The sequence below is a fragment of the Pholcus phalangioides genome, unplaced genomic scaffold (genome assembly GCF_987345545.1).
Source record: "Pholcus phalangioides strain wild (caught in Gottingen) unplaced genomic scaffold, Ppha-v1.0 ptg000009l_1, whole genome shotgun sequence".
In the NCBI taxonomy this organism is placed as follows: domain Eukaryota; kingdom Metazoa; phylum Arthropoda; class Arachnida; order Araneae; family Pholcidae; genus Pholcus; species Pholcus phalangioides.
In genome coordinates this window covers 14,264,852-14,278,824 of record NW_028301602.1, presented here as the reverse complement: position 1 = coordinate 14,278,824, position 13,973 = coordinate 14,264,852, and the positions used below count along the sequence as shown (strand labels likewise).

General features: G+C 38.3%; 1 protein-coding gene and 1 non-coding gene across 4 annotated transcripts in view; one reads left to right on the top strand and one right to left on the bottom strand.

The window, feature by feature from the left end:
* LOC149081799 (C2 domain-containing protein 5) overlaps window positions 1-3,403 on the bottom strand; it is a 38,287-nt gene extending 34,884 nt beyond the window's left edge. Inside the window, exons 1-2 of one of the 3 annotated variants that reach the window (XM_089235567.1) lie at window positions 3,292-3,403; window positions 828-941 (exon numbers count right to left, since the gene is read on the bottom strand). In XM_089235567.1, coding sequence (XP_089091693.1) covers window positions 828-917 — 90 coding nt within the window. In that variant the 5' untranslated portion in view covers window positions 918-941; window positions 3,292-3,403. The remainder of the gene's footprint in view (window positions 1-827; window positions 942-3,291) is intronic. The other 2 variants (XM_089235569.1, XM_089235568.1) reach the window with 2 other exon arrangements.
* Window positions 3,404-3,601: 198 nt separating this feature from the next.
* TRNAL-UAA (transfer RNA leucine (anticodon UAA)) lies at window positions 3,602-3,685 on the top strand. Its single transcript has one exon. It is a non-coding gene; the product is annotated as a tRNA-Leu (tRNA).
* The last annotated feature ends 10,288 nt before the right edge of the window (window positions 3,686-13,973 follow it).

Here is a 13,973-nt window from a genome sequence, read left to right as displayed (position 1 = left end):
ACGATTCTTATAATTTTTGTTTTTTCATGCTATGAATTCATAATAAAGGGACCCGTAAAAGTTTGGTCTGGGGGCCCACAAAATATTCAGCCTAGGGTCCTGCTCCAGGATGTGGAAGCCATGGCACATGCATACAGTGGCATATTTTCCTCTTCTGTGCTCGAAGAAAACCTGCCAAAAATGCTGGATCACTGGACAGGCGGGACTAGTGCACACCTATATTATTGAGAGTCTACTGTATACGAGATAATCAGTAGACTTACACTTAGGGAGAGAGGCTCTGGTGATGTAAATTTTACCCTAATCTCTTATCTCTAGCAACTTTTGGTCAAAGTCATGTGAACAGTCAAGCCCGTCCACATGGAGATTTAGTTAGTTTTGTTAGTTTTAAAAGATACTCATCAATGGTATCAAATAGAGCAATTGTCACTGTGACCGTGTTTCAAATGTAATACATATGAGTATCACAATGAATATTGTGAATAAAAACGTTCATGCCAACATGCTATCCACTGGCCACAAGTGGCCCACAAGTCACCCAGGCCTGATCTTACAGTGACAGCAGGAATTTTCTTTGTTACGAGTTTGGTAGTGCTTTGACTTTGGGCAGTGCCCTAGGCACGACAAATACACAAATAATAATTAAATTCAAGTAATATTTACACAATAAACTGCAACTGAATGACATTTGAAAGTTTATGAAAATTGTAATTTTGAACTACAATAATTCTGGCACATTATATCGAAATGAACATGATGTACAAGAATAGCCAAAATTTCATACATATCTTCTTTTTTTCATCTCTTTCAAGACATTTCTAACTTACTTCAACAAAGGCATCACATGTATCACTAGCCCTGTCCATAATAGGTAAGTTACGACCAGCCAAGATACGAACTTTCACCTTCCCAGGCATTTTCAGAAATAATAGATGTTAGATCTGAAAATAATAATAAGACAAACACAGATAAAAAGAACAGGGAAAATATTTTCCTTATCATCAAAACACAGAGAGAGAAAAACAACCATAAATTATTCGATATCTTCACTTTTAGGTTCAGATAAGCTTCTTCATATTTGTCTAGAAATTATTAGTTAACAAGAGATAACAAATAGCTTAGATCTCAAACTTAATTTTATTTACTAAATTCTGCAATGTACGTTGAATCACATGCTGTCACTAACAATGACTATTTATAATAAATATTCTCAGGGATAATAATCTAGACAAGTGGTTTTTAACCACAGGTATGCTACAAGCCCACGTGTAAGATTACCCTGGGTGCAATCAGCAATCTTAAGGTTGCAGGCTACCACTATTAAATTGCACATGCATTTTGCAAGCATTTCTCCCTGAGAAATTTCTAGTGAATTAGTAAATGTCAGGAAAAAAATTGCATGTGTGAGACCTCAACCCAGTTGAGCACCTACGGGAAAAACTGAGACAGAGATTTACGTTCAAATCAATAATTTCAAATTAGACAGTTCAACTGGAATTGATTTTGCAGAAGGGATAGAGAAAAACTTGCACTTGATATAATACAGAAATTTGTTGATAATCTTCCTAAGAAAATATTCCATGTAATTCAGCCCCAAAGGTAGACACTTCCCTTCACATATTTCTCTCTCATACATGTCTATACTATTGGTAGAAAATGAATAGCCCATTGACTATTCAATGGGGTAGCAATAATGTCAATTTAAGTCCACTGCAAGATAAATAATAATTAAAACAAAATTGCTGGAGAATGTTCTGGCATTGGGTAAATAAATTTTCGGAGCCCCATCACATATAGTGTTATTCAAAGCAGAGGCATGCGAGAGGGTAGAGGGAGATAACATTGGATCTCGCTTATAATGTTTTTGCTTAGAATGTTTTCCGCTTATTATGACTAATTTTTGTGATCACACAACTCGTACTAAACTCATTGAGATTTTTTGTTTGAAGCCTTTTCCTGCTCACAATGTTTTTTTTCCAAGATAGTTTTTTGAAAAACGTTGTAAGAAAGATCCACTGCACTGTGAATTACATTATAAATCTATTTTAAAAAATATTGAAATATATGACATTTCCATGAAAAACAATAAATACCTGAACTTCAAAATTAGTAAAACTCAAGCAAAATATTGAATAACAACATGATGGCAATAACTGTTACAAATTGTCACTCTAATCAAGATAAAATAATTCAAAAAGATTGGATCAATAGAATTAACATCCACAAATACTTAGGGCCACAAGTAGGACAGAGAAGGTGGGTCTGGTGCACTGGAAAAATGTGGGAACCAAATTCGCCCTTCAACTGCTCCTTACATATGTACTTGTCCTGGTTGACGAAATAGTCTAGTTGCAACCTTGCTGTAGAGCGAGGGACTGACTACATCAGTGACAGAGCAACGTACAGAGTGCAAGTATGTGTGAGATCAAAACTGGCCTAAAGAGTGAGCAACCAAAAGAATATCCTTGCATGTGAGTGACCAAAAAAGTGTGCTGAAGACTGAGCAACTAAAAGAGTGACCTACAGAGTATACTCATACATGAGCGGCAAAACAATGTGCAAGCATGCGAGTGACCAAAAAAGTGCTATAGAGAGCAAGATACCAGTTCGGTGAATGTCCCGGAGAATGTGAAATCATGTGTGACTGAAACAGTGTGCAAGCATGTGAGTGACCTACAAAGGGATCAGGTGAGTCAGCCACCGAAACAGGAAGCACAACAGTGAGTGACTACAAGAGGGGCCTCCACAATATGCAAGCCTGCAAATTACCAAAAGCATGTCTGAGAGAGAGAAGGTATACAATTAGATGGAGGAGATCGCCGGCTGGTTCCTGGTTCTGGGCACTAGTCTAGAAAGAGAGCTGAATATGCCCTTTAACTGCATTACACGGGGTGCCGAAGTGCATACTTGGCCTATCCAACAAGGTATCTAGTTGCGGGCCCTTGCAAACGCCCACTTTCTATCCAATCTCTGCAAGATACTTTTGTAATTTTGTATTTTGAAATTGAATTTTTTTTTCAAATTAAAGAGCTCAAAAAATATATATAATTTATTTTCCACTAATTCAAATTTATTGATAAAAATAAATGATAAATTAACCATTTCTTTTCATTGAATATTCACAATTTTGATTTGATCGAACATTTAATAGACCAGTGTTTGAAAATTGTTTATGGTCTATTGACAGCATTGATAATGATTGTTATGTCGCTAATTCATCAAACAAATATAAATTGATGTACACGAACATTATTTATCGAATACAATGATTGTTAATGAAGTTATACTCACTTAAATATGAGTTGTTAATGCACCGCGTCCATGGTTGGGAATTTGAGATTCGCGTTCACTCGCACCGAGAAAACACATGCGTGCGATCTGCGATCAGAGGACTGCCGTAATCCTAGATCGTAGAGCGACACTGACAAAAGATGGCAGCTCTATTGCGTTTTTTCGACTGCACAAAAGAGCTTAAAATACATAAACGAGCGAAAAATTGTCTATCACATCGTTCTTGTATCGTAAAAATTTTATAAAAATTTTTTGATTCGATGAACTGAGTTTTATGTTTATATTTATGTTTTTGACAATTTAAATGGACGTCAGGATGGCCGAGTGGTCTAAGGCGCCAGATTTAAGCTCTGGTTCTCGTAAGAGAGCGTGGGTTCGAACCCCACTCCTGACAAAACATTCGTAGTTTTTTTTTTTCTCTTTCAAATATGCATCCTATAGATTTTTTTTTTCTTATTTTCTCCCTGCGTATAATCCGCACATGCGGATTTTCGCAACTTTGAGGAAAAAATATATATGTGTACCACGTATCCTCAGTCAAACCTTGTTAGTGCGCACCCGGTTAACACGTCACTCCGCTTACCGGGCCACTTTTTGGAAGTCCCAATTGTCCTCAGGCAAGAATTGGCACAGCTATGGCTTACTCCGTTTAACGAGTCACTCCGCGTACGAAGTCGTATTTTTGCTCTCCCAAGAGTGACTCATTAACGAGGTTTGACTGTATATCTAATTTTTAAAAAAAAGCCATTCTGTGGTTAGGATTACCAGACGTCCTTTTTGATGTCAATTCACGTAGGGCAGCGGTTCTCAACCTTTTATGACTCGCGGAGCCCTGTTTGACTTCGGAGAGCCCTTTTTTGTGCATAATTTTTATGGCAGAACGTTGAAGAAAAATCTCTCATTTACTTATCTATCAAATTTGGTGATTCATTTTATTTTCCTCGAGTCGCCGCGGAGCCCCTGGGAGGTGCACACGGAGCACCAGTTGAGAACCGCTGAAGTAGGGTATCAGACGTCCTTCTTTTTTTATGTCATTCTAAAAGCGTCCTCCTACGTTTTTGAATATTCGCCATCTTAAAAATGTTTGTTGTTGTTTTGTTTTTTTTTAGTGATACTGTTTTACAGTTGGAAAAAATTATGCGAATGCTAGCTGATCTCTCCCCCCCCCCCCCCTTTAAACATATAACGGTTCAATTATTCAATCATCTCACTTCACTCATAGGAGATCGGGTAGTTATCTCATAGTTAGAAAAATTTATGGCAGATGGCAGCACAACAGATGATTGCCGCTGTGATGGTCGAGTAGTCGTTGATGGGCTGGCATCCTGAGGACCCGGGTTCTTGAACCCCACTGTGGTGGTCGACTGAAGTTTGTTTTCTGTGGTTCCCAACTTCGAGGTACAAATGTGAGCCGATCTCCCCGTTAAGAAATCTCGCCGGTATACTATGCAATCTTTATACATGAACAGTTAGAAAAATTGATGGCAGCACTATACACACACAGTGCCGCCTTAACGCATGGGCTCACCCGGGAACGGCCCGGGGGCCTCGGAAAAACGAGATGTAGTTGAATTTTTCGAGAATTTGCCAGGGAGGGGCCTCAGAAATATCACTTGGCCCGAGGGCCCACGATGCTCTTAAGACGGCCCATGTTATGTACACACATAACAAACATTACACAGAAACAAACTTCACGGAAAGGTTCACTACACGTATACACACATTCCAACATGTACCAATTCATTAGAAGTTCCGCAGAGGAATATATGGACGAGGTGCATATCTGGTTTAGTAGCACTACGCATAAAAAGCATTAAACAGTATATACTGTTTGTTATATATAACAAACATAACGTTAGGTTCACAACACGTACACCACATTCCAACATTTACCATAATTATAAATTCCACGCAGGAATGTGGACGAGGTGCATGTGTTTTTTAGTAGTAGTAGTTGGGAAAATTATTGTTGGGGACAGTTTCATTGGTCAGAATAATAGTGCCATGTGCTGCATGGAAATTGGAGAAGTGGCGTTAATGTGCTTGCGCAAGCGTCCTCACCCTTAACAAAGGGCTGAGAAGGGTGGGGGGTCCCCAGATAGGGGCATTCCACCTGTACACAATTTCGATATCTATGCGGGAATAAAAAAAAAATAACATGTGCTACCCATGGCTCCCCACAAAGGTCATGGGTAGCGTGGGGGTGGCAGGGCCCTGAACAATTATCATCATTTTTGTTTTTTCACTCTATAAATTCATCATAAAGGGGGCCCGTGAAAGTCTGGTCTGGGGGGGGCCACAAAATATCCAGCCTATGCTGCTGAAAATATAGTATTAGTGTGATATTAATAAATACTTTTAAAGTGATAACATGAATTTTAATTTTTGAGTTTGCAACTAAACTTTAGCAGTTAATATAATTTTGTACTTTAATAACATTAGTAACACTCGTAATGTTACGCGTCCTTGACTTTCTATGATAGTAGTCGAAAAGCATGTGACGAGGCTTTATATGCAGCCATCCTAAATATGTCATAGTGGCCTGTGGGTTCCGACTGAAATTGGCAAACAGTGCATACCCCAGAGTCATTTCTTAGCCATCCTGGACTAGTAGTGCGATTTTCGCCATGGATGTATAATTTTATTATTTTTTAAACTACTTAGAGTTTAATATTACCCATATCGGGTTATTAATCTAGAGGAAAAGAAAGCTTAAGCAGGCAGGAAGTTAATTAAAAAAACAACAACAAAAAACAGAAAGTCACTTAACAGGGCTGTGACAGAACGTCACTTCATCAGACTGTTAAAGTATCCGACTACCTTTCTTGTCTCACTTTTCTTTAAAATAGTTCTGGAGTGAACTTTAAATACATTTTTTGATAGAAAGTGTCTCGAAATGGTGAAAACAGTGACAAATTTTGGTCTATCTGTTATATTTTCTATGAAAAAGTCGTTTTTATGTCAAATTTTAGGCAAAATTCATGTGGTATTCGAAACACGATTGCAAAAACTTTTATTAATGAAATGCTTTGTGATTTTCACAGTGCATTCAGCTAGTAATGTTGCAGGTTGTGAACCAAAATTTAAAGGATTGCATGATATGTTCATAAGTTAAACCAAAATATGTTTAAGTACGTGTGAATTTTTTTGAAATTTCATCCTACATTTTGTCGATAAGACACTGTAATTCAAAAAATATATGTGATAGACCTTAGATTTTGGTTTATAACCTCAACAATATATAGCAAAGTATCACATTAAAATTTCGTAAGGATGCAATGCACCAATTTTTACAAATCATGTCAAAAAGTCAAGTAAAATGTCAAAAATAGCATTCTTCGTAAAACACGTTTAAAGTCTTTATTCGTGCATTAAAAAACGCAACACTAAAGTGAACGTAACTTTGATTCTAAGCATCATATAAACAAAACAAGGCCCGTTTTGGAGTCACAACAAATAGGGCTTTTATAAAAAAATTAAAAAATTAAAATCCATATTTTCTTCCAAAATGATGTTTTCAACGTAGTCAGATACCTTAAGTCGTCATTTAGTTATAATTAATGGGTTTTTTTAACATTAATCATTCATCATATTGCATATATTACCCATCCTCATTTTTAAATCTAGCGTCAACTGTATTAGTAAATGCGATTATATGTTATTAATAGAGGCTAGTTATATGATTATTTGATTAAATATATATTATCTACAAAAATTTGATATTTTGTAGTTGATCTAATTATTAACACTAAATATAGAGTTTCTTATATTTGTTTATATACATTTTTCATAATCCCGGTACCTCCGGTCTTTTCATAACCAAAAAATTTTTGGGTCTGGGAAAAGCTGATATCTGATTTTTTGGGTAAGTAGATATTTCCCTAAGGTGTTGGTATTCTGACTCTTCAAGATTTTGGAAGAGATTATTAGCCAGCTTTTGAGCAAAGGCGTGTATGGTGGGCATTCCTATATCGTTTCTTATACTTCTATTCCTGATGAACCAATTGGCTCCCAGCATAGCTCTTATTGTTTTGTTTTTGTATTGTTCTAATTTAAACCATGTGTTGATTCGGGTTCCGTTCACAATCCCGACAGACGAAATCCCGACAAGTCACAATCCCGACAGACGAAATCCCGACAGGTCAAAATCCCGACAGGGTCGAAATCCCGACAGGTCAAAATCCCGACAGGGTCGAAATCCCGACAGGTCAAAATCCCGACAGGGTCGAAATCCCGACAAGTCAAAATCCCGACACGGTCGAAATCCCGACACTGTCCAATTTAAAAATTCAATTTCGCCGTATAAGCCGCACTTCGTGATTTCTGTCGGGATTTGAATTTCTCGCGGTGAGGGGCGTGCGGGCGCCGATGAGAATGATAAATTGCGATCAAATAAATTTTTCAAATTTTAATTTCGCCGTATAAGCCGCACTTCGCGATTTCTGTCGGGATTTGAATTTCTCGCGATGAAGGGCGTTGGGGTGACGATGAGAATAATAAATTGCTATCAAATAAATTTTAAAATTTCAATTTCGCCGTATAAGACGCACTTCGCGATTTCTGTCGGGATTTGAATTTCTCGCGATGAAGGCCGTTGGGGTGACGATGAGAATGATAAATTGCTATCAAATAAATTTTCAAATTTTAATTTCGCCGTATAAGCCGCACTTCGCGATTTCTGTCGGGATTTTGAATTTCTTGCGGCAAGGGGCGTTGGGGTGACGATGAGAATGATAAATTGCTATCAAATAAATTTTCAAATTTCAATTTCGCCGTATAAGCCGCACTTCGTGATTTCTGTCGGGATTTGAATTTCTTGCGGCAAGGGGCGTTGGGGTGACGATGAGAATGATAAATTGCTATCAAATAAATTTTCAAATTTTAATTTCGCCGTATAAGCCGCACTTCGCGATTTCTGTCGGGATTTTGAATTTCTTGCGGCAAGGGGCGTTGGGGTGACGATGAGAATGATAAATTGCGATGAAATAAATTTTTCAAATTTTAATTTCGCCGTATAAGCCGCACTTCGCGATTTCTGTCGGGATTTGAATTTCTTGTGGCAAGGGGCGTTGGGGTGACGATGAGAATGATGAATTGCGATGAAATACATTTTTAAAATTTTAATTTCGCCGTATAAGCCGCACTTCGCGATTTCTGTCGGGATTTGAATTTCTTGTGGCAAGGGGCGTTGGGGTGACGATGAGAATGATAAATTGCGATGAAATAAATTTTTCAAATTTTAATTTCGCCGTATAAGCCGCACTTCGCGATTTCTGTCGGGATTTGAATTTCTTGCGGCAAGGGGCGTTGGGGTGACGATGAGAATGATAAATTGCGATGAAATAAATTTTTCAAATTTTAATTTTGCCGTATAAACCGCACTTCGCGATTTCTGTCGGGATTTGAATTTCTTGCGGCAAGGGGCGTTGGGGTGACGATGAGAATGATAAATTGCGATGAAATAAATTTTTCAAATTTTAATTTCGCCGTATAAGCCGCACTTCGCGATTTCTGTCGGGATTTGAATTTCTCGCGACGAGGGGCGTTGGGGCGCCGATGGGAATGATAAATTGCGATGAAATAAATTTTTAAAATTTTAATTTCGCCGTATAAGCCGCGGTTCGGGATTTGAATTTCTTGCGGTGAGGGGCGTGGGGGCGCCGATGAGAATGATAAATTGTGATCAAATAAATTTTCAAATTTTAATTTCGCCGTATAAGCCGCACTTCGTGATTCCAGAGGCCTGAGTTAGGTCCGACCGTTCATCGCATACAAGTTCCAAGGAAAAATTGATATTCTTTGCCTTTGTAGTCTAGTGGGCTCACCCAGAAAGCTCGAGAACGTGGGTTTGATTCCTAGCAAGAGCACAGGTGAATTTTTCCTTCCTAACTTCATCTCGCATCAGCCAACCGTTGAAACCTTCGTATAGATAGCGGAAAGTGATATCATCCTCGGAAAATACAGTGTGTGTGGCTCAAAACAAAAAAATCTAAATTTTTCTTTGATTTCCCGTCCTTTAACTTCCAATTTGAAAGTTGTTGCATTGTCTCTCCTGATGCCAACAGAAAAATTGCATGTTTCTCAGTGCAATATTCGCTAAGATATTTGAATTCGAAAACTGGAGAAAAGTTATGAAAAGACAGCAAAAACTAATCGACAACGCTCCTTCCCCAAATTTATGCTGTCCTTTCCACCTTTCCTTCGAATTTTGAATTCAAATATCTCGGCGAACATTGTACTTGTCAACTTAGATTTTTTTTGTTGGTCTCAGGAGATACGGTGCAGTCACTTTATAATTAGAAGTTTTAAAAATTTATATTTTTTTATTTTGTTACACACTGTGTTTTCACTCTCAAAACTGGTACAGGGTAATTTTTGAACGCCTTTTGAGCATTTTTTCAAACTGAAATCATCTCTACCACGGATGGTTGAGAAGACAATGGCCGTACTAACTCTTAAAGGACACCCTGTATGCAACTACACTACCACACAATTTGCATACTCTCTTCAAAGCCTTAAGACCAACTTAGAGATAGAATTTTAAGAAATTTTTTTGGGAGTCTCAACAGTATAAAATAAAACTATTGACAGAATTTTATGTTTATAGCTTCGTAGTGAGAAGGGGGGAATTGGGGATCCGGTCCCTTCGAAATGAGAGAAAATGATTGAAATAAGGTAAAACATGGCCAAATATATTATTTGACCACCTTGTCCCCCCCCCCCCCGCATGGAATTTCTAGATACGGGCCTGACCTTCAGTGGTTGCGGCTCGGCGATGAATCAGTGAATTAAGCTGTCAAGACATGTAATTTTATACATATGAATAAAAATATTTCTCTACTATTACATTGCTTTCGAAAACCTTGAAAATTTTAAATTAAGATCTTCATGAAACGGTCTAACTTTGTGCAATATCATTTGACATTTTAAGTCTATTTGAAACTTGAGCGAGAAAGAATTTCGAAAAATTCTCAAAGAAAATAATAAGGAACAGCAGTGTTTGTGGAGGATAGAAAAATCGATAAATGCCAGAAAAAGGCAACCCTGAATCCTTTGCTTTTCGCCAAGTTGGAAAAGTAAATGAATTTCCAAATTATTGATCTCCATTGATCATGGTATGCGCCACAAACCACTTGCAGCGACAAACGGAAATCCCGACAGAAATCGCGAAGTGCGGCTTATACGGCGAAATTAAAGTTAGAAAATTTATTTGATAGCAATTCATCATTCTCATCGTCGCCCCAACGCCCTTAATCGCGAGAAAGTCAAATCCCGACAGAAATCACGAAGTGCGGCTTATACGGCGAAATTAAAATTTGAAAATTTTATTTGATCGCAATTCACTATTCTCATCGTCGCCCCAACGCCCCTCGCCGAGAGAAATTCAAATCCCGACAGAAATCACGACGTGCGGCTTATGCGACAAAATTAAAATTTGAAAATTTTATTTGATCGCAATTCATCATTCTCATCGTCGCCCCAACGCCCTTAATCGCGAGAAAGTCAAATCCCGACAGAAATCGCGAAGTGCGGCTTATACGGCGAAATTAAAATTTGAAAATTTATTTGATAGCAATTTATCATTCTCATCGTCACCCCAACGCCCTTCATCGCGAGAAATTCAAATCCCGACAAAAATCGCGAAGTGCGGCTTATACGGCGAAATTGAAATTTTAAAATTTATTTGATAGCAATTTATCATTCTCATCGTCACCCCAACGCCCCTTGCCGCAAGAAATTCAAATCCCGACAGAAATCGCGAAGTGCGGCTTATACGGCGGAATTAAAATTTGAAAAATTTATTTCATCGCAATTTATCATTCTCATCGTCACCCCAACGCCCCTTGCCGTAAGAAATTCAAATCCCGACAGAAATCGCGAAGTGCGGCTTATACGGCGAAATTAAAATTTAAAAAATTTATTTGATCGCAATTTATCATTCTCATTGTCACCCCAAGGCCCCTTGCCGCAAGAAATTCAAATCCCGACAGAAATCGCGAAGTGCGGCTTATACGGCGAAATTAAAATTTGAAAAATTTATTTCATCGCAATTTATCATTCTCATCGTCACCCCAAGGCCCCTTGCCGCAAGAAATTCAAATCCCGACAGAAATCGCGAAGTGCGGCTTATACGGCGAAATTAAAATTTGAAAAATTTATTTCATCGCAATTTATCATTCTCATCGTCACCCCAACGCCCCTTGCCGCAAGAAATTCAAATCCCGACAGAAATCGCGAAGTGCGGCTTATACGGCGAAATTAAAATTTGAAAAATTTATTTCATCGCAATTTATCATTCTCATCGTCACCCCAACGCCCCTTGCCGCAAGAAATTCAAATCCCGACAGAAATCGCGAAGTGCGGTTTATACGGCGAAATTAAAATTTGAAAAATTTATTTCATCGCAATTTATCATTCTCATCGTCACCCCAACGCCCCTTGCCGTAAGAAATTCAAATCCCGACAGAAATCGCGAAGTGCGGCTTATACGGCGAAATTAAAATTTAAAAAATTTATTTGATCGCAATTTATTATTCTCATCGGCGCCCCAACGCCCCTTGCCGTAAGAAATTCAAATCCCGACAGAAATCGCGAAGTGCGGCGATTATACGGCGAAATTGAATTTTTAAATTCGACCGTGTCGGGATTTTGACCGTGTCGGGAATTTGACCCTGTCGGGATTTCGACTTTTCGGGATTTTGACCTGTCGGGATTTCGACCCTGTCGGGATTCTGACCGTGTCGGGATTTCGACCCTGTCGGGATTCTGACCGTGTCGGGATTTTGACCTGTCGGGATTTCGTCTGTCGGGATTGTGACTTGTCGGGATTTCGTCTGTCGGGATTATGACCCACACCCGTGTTGATTCAGTACCCATAGGCAGCCTAAAGCCCTTTTTTGGTGGTTTAATCCAGGAGCCCCCATAGAATATATGGGTTTAAAGATGCCTTCGTTCCGATCCTTACAAGTGGTCGATGGGAGAAAATATCTTAAAATATTTTCAAAAGATTTTGAAAAAAAATCTATCTTTTCGGAAAAATATGAAAGAAAAATTCCAAAAACATCCAATGATGTTCCAAAAAAAACCAGATGTATCAGACTTTGCGAGTAGAAAAAAAGGGGAGGGGTGGAGACTTTCAAAATGTCTTTGCTTAGAAATATTCACATCACAATTCTGTCTTGGCCGGGATTACACTATAAAAGTTTTGTAAAACCTCTTTGATAAATCGTGAAAAATTCAACCAATAAGATCACCGGTTGCATTTACTTGAATGCGACCGATGCGCCTATTGGTTGAATTTTTCAACTTTTATAAAATATCTTTTATAAAACTTTATAGTGTAATCTCGGCCTTAAGCCCGGATTACACTATGAAAATTTTATAATATTTCTTTTAAAAATGCGACCAATAAGCTGATAATTTTTTTTAAATAGTTTTTTTTTTTAAAATTCACATTATGGTTTGAAAAGCAATTTTCCCGATTTCACCACCAAATTTTCGGGGAATTTAGGAGCTGGAAATCTCGTCAAAATTCCCGAGAACGGACGGCTAGGAATTCTCGCTCAAAAGCCCTAACGAGGGTAACAACTACACACTTCGTCAATCGGGACAAGTACGCATTTTGGCAAACATATTTTAGAATTTATAGAACAGATTAGAATTATTATTTATAAATATTTTTCTCCCCTGTATACATAGTGCATTAAAAAATACAGACCGTATAAGAGCCAAGTAATTTTATTCGAAACTTCCTTCATATAATATTAACAGGGAGTTATAAATATAGTTAGAAAAATTGATGGCATATGGCAGCACTACGCACAACAAACATTACACAGAAACAAACTTCACGGAAGGTTCATTTCACGCACGCACACACATTCCAACATGTACCAATTCGTTTGAAGTTCCGCAGAGGAATATGGACGAGGTGTATTTCTGGTTTAGTAGTAGCAGTATTTACAGGGACGGGCTCAAGTATTTTGCGGCCCTTCTGAACAGAGGTTTCCCAATACAGGAGTACTCTGGTGCCCGCCAGGTTCACATTGCCACCCGAGAATGACTATAAAACTACTATTTCATTTTCATAAACAAAAAGCCATTCGAAAATAACTATGGACAAAAAGTGTCCGCTGCCCATTGAAAAAATTGCGAGTGTGTCCCCCAGGCACTCAGAGGTTTTGGGCTGTCGGGACTAAATCGATTATCTGCTCAGTTCCTCACCTTAGAGAGGACTGACTATCTTGGACGGAATTTTAAGCTATTGCTTTGCTAAGAAGTTGAAGCAAAAACATAATCAAAACATTTTTATCCCCCATTGCGGCCCGGTACGGCCGCACCCTCCACACCTGCCTAAGTCCGGCCCTGAGTATTTAGAGCTAAGCCGTAGTCAGAAATTTCTTTCGGCGGAGAACAAATACAAATTGACCCAAAGAACCAGATGCACACAAGTTCCCATCACTTGTGGTATCTCGAACGAAAAGGTGGTTGCATAGGACGGGGGGGGGGGGGGAAGAAACTGATAGTGCAGTAAACGTAACCTTATCCATATAGGCCTAAACAATGTGAGAAAATGACTGATTTATGTATTAACACAAATAAATTAAGATACAGTAATATATATATATATATATATATATATTTTCTTTCGATATTTTACTTTTGTAACAAAAATGTTTCAA